This window comes from Bicyclus anynana, chromosome 19 (genome assembly GCF_947172395.1).
Source record: "Bicyclus anynana chromosome 19, ilBicAnyn1.1, whole genome shotgun sequence".
In the NCBI taxonomy this organism is placed as follows: Eukaryota; Metazoa; Arthropoda; class Insecta; order Lepidoptera; family Nymphalidae; genus Bicyclus; species Bicyclus anynana.
Window position 1 is genome coordinate 2,376,209 of NC_069101.1, and position 15,155 is coordinate 2,391,363.

A 15,155-nucleotide genomic window follows, 5' to 3' on the forward strand; every position below is an offset into this window, starting at 1 on the left:
ATAGTCCGGGGCCTCGTATCTTTAATACGGCTGATACGACGGTAGCTACGACCCTGGCTGAAAGTTTGACAGCTCATTACAAAGGTATGATGGTAGGAGCATGATGGGCAGCCAAATAATATGGTGTTTAAGCTGGTGTGGCTTTAAAAGGTAGCAGGTTTTAAGAGTCCACAACCTACACCATCTGAGTATGAAGTCTATGTTTTTTATACCAAATAAATCATCTGTGGCGCTTTGCCCTGATTGTTTAACCCCATATAGTATAAGCCTGAGAGCTATAGGGCCAGCGTCAATTAAATAAAAAAGAATTGATAGATATACAAGTTTGAGAACTCACATATTTTAGTAGATTGCCCAGCATGTAGGTGTGTCGAGGAACTATGATCTGCTCCGCATGAAACTGCTCTCCTAATCTGAGGTTCTATCACCGCAGCTGGTTTCTGGAAAGTGAAATAAATCCGGGCAAACACAGCAACTCGGTACTGTGTCTGCCGGCTGTAACACTGACCTTCGAGTTACTCTAGGCAACTAAGGTAGTGTTGAAGCCCTAGATATAGGTTGTCCTGACCGTAACGTGTTATCTACATATGATTCATGAATTTATACTTTGTTACAGGGGTTAGATCCTATAGTTTCCTACATGACCAATTTGGGGAATCGTTGAACGGAGCGCTCCTACTTCCTTGTCTGTCAATGTCTGTGGCCTTTATGGCAGTGGGATTAAGAACGACTGTGGACTTATGAGTTCTGCCTTTGCTTTCCTCTGTACGGAAAGAACTGTGGTCTCACGGAACTGCCACGACTCTCTTCCTTGGTGGAGAGTAACTGTGTGGACTTATTTGGGGGACTAGGTTGCCGTGGTTCTTAATCCCTTTATATCTAGAAGAGATAATGTGGCCTGCGATACAACCTTTCTAACTTACCGACCCATTTGCTGTTTATGCAGCGGATGCGGGGCCCGTTCTCCCATTCAGCGTTTCTGCTCAATGAGAGAAGGTCGTAAGTAGGGATCTGCATGGATCCCAGCCGTCCGCGACGGCGTTCGTGGGTCCACTTCCACCGGAGACAACGGCCGCCAATCTCGGTAGAAGAACCAACAAAGAAGCCCAACATGGCATACTACATTCTATTCTACCCTAATATAAAGACTTGGGGGCGGGACAATTTCACTCATCGGTATCTTTTCTTAGTGTGCACGGCCAACCTGGCTAGGCCCATTTCTCTATTGTGGGTCCCTTTGAACTGATTGTATATGTTTAAGGGACCCTTGGTTACCCCCCCAACGCGTGTATTATAATTAGATAAATTCAATCCCTTAAAATCACATAAATCTCTGGAAGTATTATGATTAACTTGATACACATTTAAACCTTTCATATATTTAAAGAATATTAAGGGAGTAGTTATAGGAAATATCACTTGTGAAAAATTATGAGAATCAATCTATAAACTAGGGACTCACATTATGATTGGAGTCCAAGCTGCTACCTGCTGCACCCAGGGTCACCGACAAAGTGAGGAAATCCAACCGCAACAGTTAATGTTATAGTTCAAACTGTTGTACACTTCCGACGATGCGTTTAGAAACTTACCTTTAATCAAGTACCTTTGACAAGTTACTAATCTAGAATACGTTCGGAAACTTACCTTCGAATCTCAGACTTCAGACTTGGCAACCCTGTTGACTTTGTCGGTCACTCTGAGTGCTATCCTCTGAGCTCCTCTGGGCTTCCTCGATATTACTATTAATTTTCGTGACATCATTCACGACACTCCCCGCCAAAAACGAAGTAACTAAATTTTGCGTCCACTCTCTGATCCTTTGAAGGGCCCTAGCAGCAGCATCTCGCTTAGGTCTAATATTTGCAGACTGGTTAGTAGGTATGCTTTCTATAGCGGACTCTTCTATTTGTTGAGCCTGTGTAGGTAATTCCTCATTTTGTAGGATGACCTTATCAATACTTTCAGATGAGTTACTTTCTACTTCTTGGATGGTTTCTGTTACATCTTCAATGGTATCTCTTTCGAATGAAACTTGGAAACTCTTTTCTGGAGAAACCGTAATATTATTATCAGATGTTGGTTCTTCTAATGTAATATATGTTTGTTCTTCATCTAACTCCAGTGGATATAAGTGAGAAATAGATCGGGTATAAACGGTTTCCCCTACTTTAACCTGAGCTACTCTAGAAAGATCATCTTTCCCTTTGATGAGGTTTATTATCTTTCCCACCTTCCAGCTTTCTCTGTTCTTGGAATCCCCTTTTATTTGAACTATTTGCCCTACTCGAGGGTCAAGCTTCGAGGTAATCCTTGGTTCCTTATGAGAATGTTGGTATCTTTCTCGTAGGCTTAAAAGATAACGATTTGAAAACATTTCTTTAAATTCTTCTCGAATCTTAAGTGCTCTTTTCCAACATTGTATAAGATCCTGTTTCCTTGAGGTACCTGGTATTGAAGAATCTGTCTCTGTAGCTTCTATTGATATACAGTTACCTGATGTTAGGAAATCTGACGGTTTCAATATGTGTTCTATTTCACTATCTACGCAGGTGAGGGGCCGTGTATTTACTACAGCTTCAATCTCCCTTACTATGGTGTTAAATTCGTTATCCTTCAGAAGATGTTTTTGTAATGAACGCTTCAAGCAATGTTTCACAATTCCCACCAAACGTTCATAAAATCCGCCGAACCATGGTGTGAGAGCTGGTATAAATCTCCATTGTATTTTGTTCTCTATACAATATGGTTGTGTTAAAATTTCTGAAATTAGTTTAAATTGTACGGCATTGTCAGATGTAATAACCTTTGGTAAACCTCTGGAAGCTATCACTCTTCTTAAAGCTCTAAGGCCTTCTTCTGCTGTAAGGTCTGATGGTAAAGCTGGTGTTGGTGGTAACTTATAAGGTCCTCCACCGTGTTTAATACATATAGGGCATTTCCTTAATATTTTCTGAACCTGACGTTTACCCTGTGGAATCCAGTATGACTCTCTAATTATACTCAATGTGTGATTAGCACCTACATGGTAATTCTCATTATGAGTCTTTGTAATTAATGTATTTGTTAAATCCGAATCTTGTGGTAGTAGAATAGGATATCTTTTGTCAAAAGACCAATTGGTATTCTTCATTCTTCCTCTGCATCTTAGTATTCCATCAATATCAAGAAATAAACCCAAGTTCCGGCTTAAATTAGTTTCTTTCCCTTGAATCTCATTTTTAAAATGTAAATTTTGTATCTTTCTTATTTCCTCTAATTTACTTTGTTCCTTCTCATCTGTATCATTTATTTCTGTCTCCTCATTACATCTCATAGAACCCGCTTCTGTTGTTCCAATATCTTCTTCCATTGTCTCATTCGGAAGATCCTCCCCGAGCGAAAGAGAAGTGACCGTAGGTGCTAACTGCGGCCATACTTGTGGTACTTGTGTTAAAAATTCTGGGCCTTCTAACCATCTCCTTTTGTTCTCTAATATGTCCGATGGTTTTGTTGCTATATCTGCTGGATTTAATTCTGATGGTACATGTTTTATAATTAATTCCTTGTTACTTTTGATTTCTTGAATTCTTCTTGACACAAACGGTGTTAAAAGTTTAGATGATTTATACCATTCTATGACAATTTGACTATCAGTCCAAAGGAACTGTTGTGTTATTTTTATAGGAAGATTCTTAAGAATGAATTTAACAAGTCGGCTTCCAATCAGTACTCCTAATAGCTCTAGCCGCGGTATCTTCAGATGATCTTGATCCTTTATAGGTACCAGTCGGGATTTACCCATTACATAATTTTTCTCTTTCCCGTTTACTATATATACTACTGCAGCATAGGCTTTAAGTGAAGCGTCTGTAAAACAGTGCAATTGATAATTGTGGTCTTTAGGGCTTGCTATGTAGCATCTGGGAATTGAAATCTTGCTTATTACCTCTAGTTGCTTCTGAACTCTTAACCATTCTTCTGCCATCTGACTTGTAAACTTAGTGTCCCATTTAGTTTTAGTTTTCCAAAGTTCTTGAAAAAATAGTTTAGCAGATAAACTGTATGGCGCAGCGTAACCGCAGGGGTCGTAAATAGAAGCGATCACTTTAAGTACTTCTCTTTTGTTGTCAGCTGAAGTGTTAACGTCAAACTTCAATTGCAGTGAGTCTCTTTCTAAATCCCAATTTAAACCTAATATCTTGATTTGTTTCCCTGTAAATTTATCGTGAATACTTGACATAAATTCTTTAGAATTCGAGCTCCAGTCTCTCAGATTCATGGACATTTGTTCAAATGTTACTTTTAAATTCTTGTACAAATTTAAAGCTTTCGACGTTGATGACGTTCCAGTGACTAGGTTATCAACATATATATTTTTAGCCATATCTTGAATTTCTGTATCTGTGCTTCTAGATAAATGATATCTTATCGTCGCGTTTAGCAAAAATGGGCTACTTATTATGCCAAATGGTACTCTGCAAAATCTCATACAAATGATATTATCTTCTGTGACAGGTTTCGTCAAGTCCTTAAGCCAGAGGAATCTAGTCACATCTCTGTCCTTTTTGTGCAATGCAACTTGTAAAAAAGCCTTCTCTACGTCTGCTGACAAAGCAACTGTGTGTACCCTAAACCGTATCAATAACCCGGTTAAGTCTTCTAACATAAGGGGTCCTCTATATAAACACTCATTCAAACTTTTGTTATCTTTTATCTTTGCTGATGCATCATAGACAATCCTTATAGGTTTCCCTTTCTGTTGAATACAATGATGTGGTAAATAATGTATTGGATGACATTCTTTACGAGTCGGGTGTGATAATATTTCTATTATACCTTTATTGGTCTGTTCTTTCAAAATATTGTCATATTCTCTTAAGCTCTCTAAATCTAAACGTTTTAATAATGAGGTTAGACGCCCTACTGCTAATCCGTAATTCTTGGGTAATAACGGTGGATACTCTATCCATGGCCACGAAACTGTATATCTTTTATCTATAACTTCCATATTCTCATTGAAATTCTTAATTGCTTCTTCTTCGCTGCTAGTTCTAGGTGAATCAGTAATCCCAAGGGATTCTAAATCCCACAACGCGTTCATATCTCCTTTGTCCAAAGGTGGATCTGGTCGGTGTAGTCTAGTATCGACACAGGCCTGAAGATAAGTAACTGCCGATAGCTCGTCTCGTGGACTGGAGTCCTCTTCTCCTGATACTATCCATCCTAGGTGGGAATCTACCAAAAATAAATTTGGTTTTATTTCTTCTTTGTCTTTGTTAATAATATTAAAATAATAGTTGTTTCCTATTAAAATATCTACACGTGTCGATAATGACCTATCGTCTGCTAGAATAAACTGATCTCTTCTTTGACCTAATTCTATGTTAGGACAAGGAATATTTTGTGTTATATATGGTATGACATTTGTATAAATAGTTAACATTTTATTAGTTCTCGTTTGAAGTTCTAATCTTACTAAAGGACTGTTTATTTCTTGTGGTGTTTTCTGTCCAAAGGGGAAAACCGAAAGTCTATTGGTCTCTTCAATTGGTAATTTTAGTTTATCTATAACAGATTTTCTCACATATGATCGTTGACTCCCTGAATCTAAGAGTACACGGCACTTTATGTCTCTACTGCTGGTTCCTCCCGTCTTGAGAAAGACTATGGCTGTTTGGAGAAAAACTGTGCCGGTCGAGTTTATCTGTGACATAACATTTGTGTTATCCGCGTTGTTTTGTGATGACTCATTCAACCTCTTCATTCTCGAGGGAAATTCCTTATGACAGAGAGCACGATTATGAAGATCCTCGGTCCGACAGTGCACACAATATCCTTTCTTTTTACACTCCTGTCTGGTATGTCCTTCCATGAGACATAAATAACATCTACCTTTTAATCTCCTCTGTCGATCCTCTGCAGTCGGATAAGCCGTACATTGATCATTAAAATGAGCTCCTTTGCAGAAGACACAGGGTGACCGTGGTTTCTTTCCATTTCTCTCCTTCTCAGAGGATTCGAGTTTCCGTTTATATCTCATTCTATTATTATTATAGTTGTTCCTATTCATTTCGTATACCCGTCTATTACTATCGCCTTGATTATCTCTAACCTCATTCCTATCTCTGTAATTGTAAGTTCTCTCTCTGCTTTGAAACTGATTTGCTACTAGCGTTTGGGTGGTGTAGCTTTCTTCTGAAGTGTTGTTGGATATCCTGAGAGCATCTTCTTTGGCCGAAATTATTTTCTCTAAACAATTTCTTATTTCACTGATGGAGTCGTTGGCTAGTTTCATCTTCATTTCATAGATTATCTCTTTAGGAAATTTTTCCATTAACAGGAACCGTAAATGATTGTGATCTATGTCTTCGCCTAGTGAATGGAGCACTCTTAGATGCCTTTCTATATTGTTGAATGTTTCCCGTATTCTAGTAATATTCACATCGTTCGAAGCCTTTATACGGTACAACGCAGCGTAGTGTGCATCAATAACATGATTCTCCTTCCCATACCTGTTTTTCAGAGTTGCTAAAGCTATATTATAATTTCTGTGAGTCGTTTCTAAACCCTCTACCAACTTACTCGCTTCATTCTTTAGGGACGCTTTCAGATATAGTAGTTTATCTACCTCTGGTATGTTTCTTTGATCTATATTTGAGCTAAATTGATCCCAAAAAGTAGCCCAGTTGAGGATATCACCATCAAATTCAGGTAATGATAATTTGGGTAATCTTGCGTTAGGATTAGCTTCTTTATTTATGTTTGTAGTTTGTTCCTTTTCCTTAATCTTTCCTTTAATCCTCACGTTAAGCTCGCACAACACATCTTCTGCCTCTAATTGTACGGTGGAAATTTCTGAGATATCATCGGTTGCTTGTTCGGTACTCAGTCTGAAGTATTCTATCAACTCAGCTGTTAGTCTTGTAAGTAACGTTTGTAATCTTGACGCAATAATCTCCGCTTCTTGGATTACCGCTGCTAGATTCTCAGTAGTAGTATGCTCAAATGTTACCATGAGAGTGGACGCATTCTCAATTAAAGTACGTAGTTTTTCCTTCCTTTGGTGTAGTATCGTCAATAACCCCTCCATTACTTGTCAACTTCCGGTCTGATTGTGTATATATTCTGTTCAAACAAATACCCAATCACTTACTCTCTTTATAGTACGACATTGGTGTTGGTATACCAATAAATCTCCAAACAGAAAATATAAATAATTTATAGACAAATAAGTAACTAATATTGAAATAAATTCACCTAGACTCTACCTACATAAATAGTAAACTATCACGTGTAGCTCGGCTCGCCCCATGGTCTCAAAAAAAAATCTTATTAAACAATGTTCGGATTCCTACTAGATGTGTTCAGTGTAACCTTACATTAGATTCATAAAATAAATTTAAATACAACTCTCTTCTACTGAGATAATGTCACTAGTTACTTTTGCAATTGTCACCGGCTGACATGAAATGGTTACTAAATGATGAAATTATCTGCTTCATATCTCCTTGGTCAAACCAACTAACGCTTGTTAACATAACTCCTCTTAAATTCTCATCAGAACCTTGAACACTGTTTATAACATATATATATATATATATATATATATATATATGACATACCTACCATTGAAATCACAACACTGATAAACACACTTTAAACCGTTTAGTTGTCACTACGAATCTTTCGGATGCAAGATCAAACTAAGTTTTGAAGAACTTCCCTTGTATCTTACATCGGTAATAGACCGCGACTGTCATCACTTTATTAATTATACGTGTTATTATTACTTATTTTCCCTTATAATTATCACTTTCAATTATCCTTTAAAGTCACTTGATGAAATTTACAATGTAAATAGTTTGTATCTGTCAGTGTCAGTTGTCAAATAAATCTATGGGCGTGATATGATATGTCATGATGACTTGTCGGTGTCAAACTCGGAAAAAAAAACCATAGATCGATAAAACTCCGTAAATATAATCTCTGTCGTTGACTCGGGGGGTGCAGGTTCGAATCCGATCTCGAGCCTGCACCTCTATCCTTCTTTTATGTGCAATTTAATTGTGTTACGAATTTTAATATCACGCTCCTCAAAAGGTTGAAAAATCCTGCACACTCAATGATACTTTTATGATCCGAATAATAGGCTACATATTTATCACACACACACATGCACAATTAGTTTTCCCCTACTTTACGCGCTCGAAACCCACCAGCCCATATTGGGTCAGAGTGGCGGGCTAAGACCTGATTTTCTCCACTAACCTCTCATTTTGAGAAGAGACTCGTGTTCAACCGTGAACTGAATATGGGCTGTTAATGATGAATGATGAACTATAGATCAAATTAGAAATTTATATACTTGCATGTGATTTAATAACAAATAATTTAGATTGTGATAAATGTAGGTTAATTTATATACATTATTTCTCATTATTCCTTAATATTTGTAAATGTTCACTAATAAACAAATAAATTATAATTAAACTTCACGTTTTGAGACATAATCTTGAACCCCATAAACACTTGAGCCACACGGTCCAGTTTAATATTAAATAACATATTGCATAATAATAATTATTAATATTGTATAATATCCTATTCCTACTCAAGACATGATATATGGATACTGAATCCTACACTGTCTATGAATCTTTTCTCAGTTTTCATACCAATATTGTCTTCCTAAAATAAATGATTTACTCACTAATGCCTATATCATCCCTTTCTCACTTTATATATATATTTTTATTTTATTATTATTATTGTTTTGTTTTTTTTTTTTTTTTTTCTTTTTTAATATATTTCTTAAGTCTTACACTAAACCATATCTATACTGTCAGCTTATTATGATGCCTCACACTTCTTGAATGCACCCCGTACCAACAACCTTAAGTTTGATTGGCAAAATAATTTTCTGTTCTAAATGAATCATACATTGCATATTCTAGTTCACAACCCTATGTCTGCCACTGTGTACTGTGATATATTCATAAATATAAATTTATTGATTCTTTCTACTTTATTAGTGTATAACTTGCTATCTAAAATCTATGAGTTCACAAACATTGTCAACTTTGTCAAACCTTATCTCTCTTTTACTTCAATAGTAAGTAATTAGTTACTGGTGTTCATAGAATAGTTATTATCTGTATCCCCGGCATCTCCACCATGTGGCGCTTTGCCCTGATTGTTTAACCCCATATAGTATAAGCCTGAGAGCTATAGGGCCAGCGTCAATTAAATAAAAAAGAATTGATAGATATACAAGTTTGAGAACTCACATATTTTAGTAGATTGCCCAGCATGTAGGTGTGTCGAGGAACTATGATCTGCTCCGCATGAAACTGCTCTCCTAATCTGAGGTTCTATCACCGCAGCTGGTTTCTGGAAAGTGAAATAAATCCGGGCAAACACAGCAACTCGGTACTGTGTCTGCCGGCTGTAACACTGACCTTCGAGTTACTCTAGGCAACTAAGGTAGTGTTGAAGCCCTAGATATAGGTTGTCCTGACCGTAACGTGTTGTCTACATATGATTCATGAATTTATACTTTGTTACAGGGGTTAGATCCTATAGTTTCCTACATGACCAATTTGGGGAATCGTTGAACGGAGCGCTCCTACTTCCTTGTCTGTCAATGTCTGTGGCCTTTAAGGCAGTGGGATTAAGAACGACTGTGGACTTATGAGTTCTGCCTTTGCTTTCCTCTGTACGGAAAGAACTGTGGTCTCACGGAACTGCCACGACTCTCTTCCTTGGTGGAGAGTAACTGTGTGGACTTATTTGGGGGACTAGGTTGCCGTGGTTCTTAATCCCTTTATATCTAGAAGAGATAATGTGGCCTGCGATACAACCTTTCTAACTTACCGACCCATTTGCTGTTTATGCAGCGGATGCGGGGCCCGTTCTCCCATTCAGCGTTTCTGCTCAATGAGAGAAGGTCGTAAGTAGGGATCTGCATGGATCCCAGCCGTCCGCGACGGCGTTCGTGGGTCCACTTCCACCGGAGACAACGGCCGCCAATCTCGGTAGAAGAACCAACAAAGAAGCCCAACATGGCATACTACATTCTATTCTACCCTAATATAAAGACTTGGGGGCGGGACAATTTCACTCATCGGTATCTTTTCTTAGTGTGCACGGCCAACCTGGCTAGGCCCATTTCTCTATTGTGGGTCCCTTTGAACTGATTGTATATGTTTAAGGGACCCTTGGTTACCCCCCCAACGCGTGTATTATAATTAGATAAATTCAATCCCTTAAAATCACATAAATCTCTGGAAGTATTATGATTAACTTGATACACATTTAAACCTTTCATATATTTAAAGAATATTAAGGGAGTAGTTATAGGAAATATCACTTGTGAAAAATTATGAGAATCAATCTATAAACTAGGGACTCACATTATGATTGGAGTTCAAGCTGCTACCTGCTGCACCCAGGGTCACCGACAAAGTGAGGAAATCCAACCGCAACAGTTAATGTTATAGTTCAAACTGTTGTACACTTCCGACGATGCGTTTAGAAACTTACCTTTAATCAAGTACCTTTGACAAGTTACTAATCTAGAATACGTTCGGAAACTTACCTTCGAATCTCAGACTTCAGACTTGGCAACCCTGTTGACTTTGTCGGTCACTCTGAGTGCTATCCTCTGAGCTCCTCTGGGCTTCCTCGATATTACTATTAATTTTCGTGACATCATTCACGACATCATCAACCGGAAACCAAATCGAGGACCTTTCAATTGCTCGTGTAAACGTTATAATTTCACAAAAAAGAACTTTTGGTACTTGGTTGATGATACTCCCATGATATGCGGGCGACGGAGGTAAAGACTGCGCGGGTGTGAAGTTGTGCGTGCGGGGAAGTGAGGTGCATTAGTCGTGGGGTTTTCATTCATCGCTACACGCTCCCCGGCCCGCGCGGACCATCGGGAGTGTTACGAACGAAGTTGCCAAGCTATAATTAGTGCACGTTCAGAATTTCGTTAAAAAAATTTATGTGTAAGTTAGGTTTATATAATCTTTTTGTTTAACAAAATAATCTAAATAAGTACGTTATATTACTAGCGGAGTCGATCAAGCTTCGCTTTGACTTATGTGCATTTCTTCCCTAACTCTACCCTATCCTACTCCCACCGACCAACCCTACACATACCCTACCCTATCCAAACCCTACTCCTATCCTACCCTACTCCTACGCTACGCCTACCCTACCCCTATCCTATCCCTGTATATGGTAAGGACCATAACCTACTCATACCCTACCCTACCTAACTATTGGAAGCAGAGGTTGTATCCACTTTGCTACCGGCTATCACGTTCACTTTATTATATCTTTAATCTGTGCTCCGAGCAAAAAAAATGTAAATGTCTCTTTGACACATTTTGACAATTGTGAATTGACATTGACATTTCTTATCAGCCTGCAGCCAGCTGATATCGTATACGCTGCGCCAATGGAAATTTACTCTGATTTCTGCATATTTTTTCACATCTCAGTCGCAGATAGTGCAAACGAGTTTCCTTGCCATTAAGATTAACCCGAACCAATATATTAATAGATAATATATATACTAAATACTAACCTACAATATAATAGTGAATATGTCTGCTGTGTCTTTCATTAAGTCTACCAAAGGCAAAGTTATATTAGCGACCGTGGCGGCGTTACATATAGCAATATACGTCTCGAAACCATCATTTTTCAAGGGCGAAAAAGAGAATAAAACTTCTGTAGCGCCGAAGTATCTGCCCTAAGTCTCTGCGACCTTCGCTATCGCGGCAGATAATTTACTACGGGACTAAATCGAATTGATTCATGAATTATAAAACGCTCTTCGGTTACGTTACGAGTTCAGTCCGTAAAGGTCTTGTGAATAACTTGTCGCGCAACATGAGTACGGGAAGGTTTCGAGTTTACATCACGAGGTCAGATATGCCGGAGTCTGGCTTAGATTTGCTAAAAAAAAAGTAAGTTCAAATTTTATTCAGATTTAGTAATATGTTACTTTGAATTTCACCAAATGTTTTAAACATAATCACTCCTTTTATCCAATAAAAGTTGCATTTGTACATTACTTTTTAAACAAATTAGGGAACATGATAAATACCTACAAATTGAATCATATTCCTGCTACACACATAACCATTGACCCAACTATCAAATCAAAGTTGTAATTTGCAAATAAAGCTGTTTCTGTGCACTTTTAGACATTGAAACTTAATGCTACAATAAGTAATTATTATATTTAGTAGGTGTACTAATATTATGAAGAGGTTCGTTTGTTACAAATAGGCTGTGAAACTACTGAAGCAATTTTAAACCTCATTTCAGCAATGGAAAGCAACATTATCAGCAAATAACATAGGATATATTTTATGCCAGTGTTCCCACAGAAATGGGAACTAACATCTATATTGTAAAAATATTTGGAACAAAATAGCATAAATTTTTATACTTTATTCACAGATGTGACATTAAAACATGGAAAGAAGCATCAACAGTTCCTCGAGAGGAGTTCCTCAAAAGCGTTGCCGGTGTGGACGCAATATACTGCACACTCAGCGACAAGATAGATCAGGAAGTGCTGAATGTAGCCGGACCACAACTGAAGGTCATATCAACTATATCTGTTGGCTATGACCACATTGACTTGACAGAGTGCAAAAAAAGGGGCATCAAAGTAGGGTACACACCCAATGTATTGACGGACGCTACAGCTGAACTTACAGTAAGTATTACTTTTAATGTAAGATTTTTGCTACTTGCTAACTTGTAAAGAATAAAAAAAACGTCTATTTTCCTTACAGTTAAAAAACTAACTAAGCTTTATTTTAACAAACCACGTGTATGGCGATTAGAAAAGTAAATCAAATAACTGTGTTTGTAATAAACTTTGCTAATTAACACCTGCTTCTAATCAATAGTGACAATGAATAGTTATACTTACACAATTTTGAGCCATCCATACCTTAATTCACTATATTTCTTATCATAAATAAAACATTTACAAATACCATAATAATGATTTTATTCAAATTAACTGATTATCATATTCCAGTCTTGGTTATTTAAATTAACAACACTAAAACAAAACAAAATTCATTGGTGTTTATTTTAGCAGTTAGTAATGTATTTTGTATCTAATCTAGTAATTTTTGTGCAGATGGCATTATTGTTGACAACATCAAGAAGATTACCGGAAGCACAGCTGGACGCTAAAACAGGTGGCTGGGTGTCCTGGGCCCCCAATTATATGACGGGACCTGGGCTTAAAGGTGCCACTGTTGGCATGGTAGGTTTTGGGAGAATAGGCCAAGCTGTTGCTAAGCGAGTCAAGTCCTTTGAAACTGCCAGGATACTGTATTTCAGCCGCAGCGAACGAGCAGAGGCCAACGAAATTGGTGCCATCAAAGTCGAATTTGATGAACTTCTTAAAGAAAGTGACTTTGTTATAGTATGTGCTCCATTGGTGCCTGAGACAAAGGAGATGTTTAATAAAAGTGCATTCGAGAAAATGAAACGCAGTGCTGTGTTTGTAAATACCAGCAGAGGTGCATTGGTTGATCAAAATGCATTAATATATGCTCTGGAAAACAAAATAATTTGGGGTGCTGGCTTAGATGTCACCACTCCGGAGCCTCTACCACTGGACAGTCCGCTGTTTAAACTGAAAAATTGTGTTGTTCTACCTCATATTGGCAGTGCAACTATTGACACAAGAAATACTATGAGCGAGTTGACTGCAGCAAATATACTTGCTGCCTTGCACAATGCCAAAATGCCAGCAGAATTAAAGTAGTTTTAATAATAATGGAGATTATTTGTATTTTTTATAACATTTAAGAACAAGAATTATTGTTTTCTGTTTATAATAAAATAGATTTTGAAAAATATGTTTTCATTCTGTTCTGAAAATTTTAACCATACTTAAATTTGATCAATAGACCATTTCATTGCATTGGAATGGATTTTATTTAAACTGCAACAGAAAATAGTACTAAAACATTAAATAACACAGTATTAAATGTAATTAATAAACATGTAACCAAGAGATTTATTAAGCCATCAATTATATTCTATGTTTATTTATTATTTCCTATATTTATATCTATCTATTGCTATTTATAGTCTCACTTATCAGTTGGTACTATGCCTACATTAGCAGTTATTCAGAGTTGTAAATAAAAGGGATTTTACATTAATAAATAAATATATTTACACACCATAAAATAAAAGAAACAAACTTAATCAATATGCTCATGTTGTGCTTCAGATTCTCTCCAATTAAGTTGTACTATTTCAACAATCATTTTACACCATTTTGATTCCATGAAGTAATAAATAGAGCAGGTAATGATAAATAACCATGACAGGATGAGAAAATAATCAGTTTCCTTTTCTACAACACTTGAAACCGGTCCTTGGAAGTCTTTTGATGTAACTAACAGAGCTTGAGGATTTTGTCCAGTGATAACATGCACAAATTTACTAAACAAGTGTATGTTATACTCTGTGCCGTTGAATTTACCTACAGGCCGACCATTGTGGAACATTTTTAATGTAGGCACTCCAACAATTCCATACTGTGCATTTATTCCATGATATTTTAATGCATCAAGGCCGACCATCTTAATATTAGGGTAAGATCTGGCTAGTGCGTTAAAATGTGGGGCCGCATGAGCACTGAAGGGACAAGCTCTGGCATAAAACAGTACTAAGACACAGTCTGCCTCGACATCTCGACTTTGAATATCCGGTTTTATTTGAAGCAGTTTAGCAAGTGCTGTGCCGTTTATTATTTCCACAGATGGATCGACATCCGGCTCATACACTATCTCCTTACATTTAACCAATTTTCGTGTTTCGTTTGCATTTGTTTTATTGGTATCCACAGTAACATTAGCAAAGGTGACTTGGTTGTATAGATTGGTCAAAGTTTTGTTCACATCTGAAACTACATTGGAGAGAAGAGATTCTGATTCGTCGACGGTGGAGAAATCGTTGTCGTCTTTTAAAGCATCCGCTTCCTCGTCAATATCGAACTGCGACGCGAAAGGTAGGCCTGGAATAAAAAAAAATCTTACATAGTAAGTATATGAAATTAAAACTATTTCGTCACTTAAAATATAAAGTTGGTCAAACCAACGTAATCGCAA

General features: G+C 37.2%; 3 protein-coding genes across 9 annotated transcripts in view; 1 reads left to right on the forward strand and 2 right to left on the reverse strand.

Moving 5' to 3' along the window:
* Positions 1–231: 231 nt before the first annotated feature.
* Positions 232–10,703, reverse strand: LOC128199174 (uncharacterized). Of its 6 annotated transcripts, none has more exons than XM_052887485.1 (4): positions 10,580–10,703; positions 9,270–9,372; positions 1,648–7,107; positions 232–440 (listed from the first exon to the last, which is right to left on the reverse strand). In XM_052887485.1, the coding sequence occupies exon 3, from the start codon at positions 7,070–7,072 to the stop codon at positions 1,664–1,666; it is 5,409 nt and encodes a 1,802-aa protein (XP_052743445.1). In that variant the 5' UTR covers positions 7,073–7,107; positions 9,270–9,372; positions 10,580–10,703; the 3' UTR covers positions 232–440; positions 1,648–1,663. The 6 variants fall into 6 exon arrangements, with proteins under 6 accessions (XP_052743445.1, XP_052743449.1, XP_052743448.1 ...); XM_052887489.1 differs by having other exon boundaries at positions 232–482; XM_052887488.1 differs by having other exon boundaries at positions 9,270–9,414; positions 10,580–10,633.
* A 700-nt stretch (positions 10,704–11,403) lies between these two features.
* LOC112057596 (glyoxylate reductase/hydroxypyruvate reductase) lies at positions 11,404–13,890 on the forward strand. The gene is made up of 3 exons (XM_052887494.1): positions 11,404–11,966; positions 12,466–12,727; positions 13,163–13,890. Exons 1-3 carry the CDS (start codon positions 11,815–11,817, stop codon positions 13,796–13,798), a joined length of 1,050 nt encoding a protein of 349 aa, XP_052743454.1. The 5' UTR covers positions 11,404–11,814; the 3' UTR covers positions 13,799–13,890.
* A 300-nt stretch (positions 13,891–14,190) lies between these two features.
* Positions 14,191–15,155, reverse strand: part of LOC112050853 (thioredoxin domain-containing protein 15) — a 140,393-nt gene continuing 139,428 nt past the window's right edge. For both annotated transcript variants that reach the window (XM_052887499.1, XM_024089220.2), the window contains one exon: positions 14,191–15,061. In XM_052887499.1, coding sequence (XP_052743459.1) covers positions 14,244–15,061 — 818 coding nt within the window. In that variant the 3' untranslated portion in view covers positions 14,191–14,243. The remainder of the gene's footprint in view (positions 15,062–15,155) is intronic.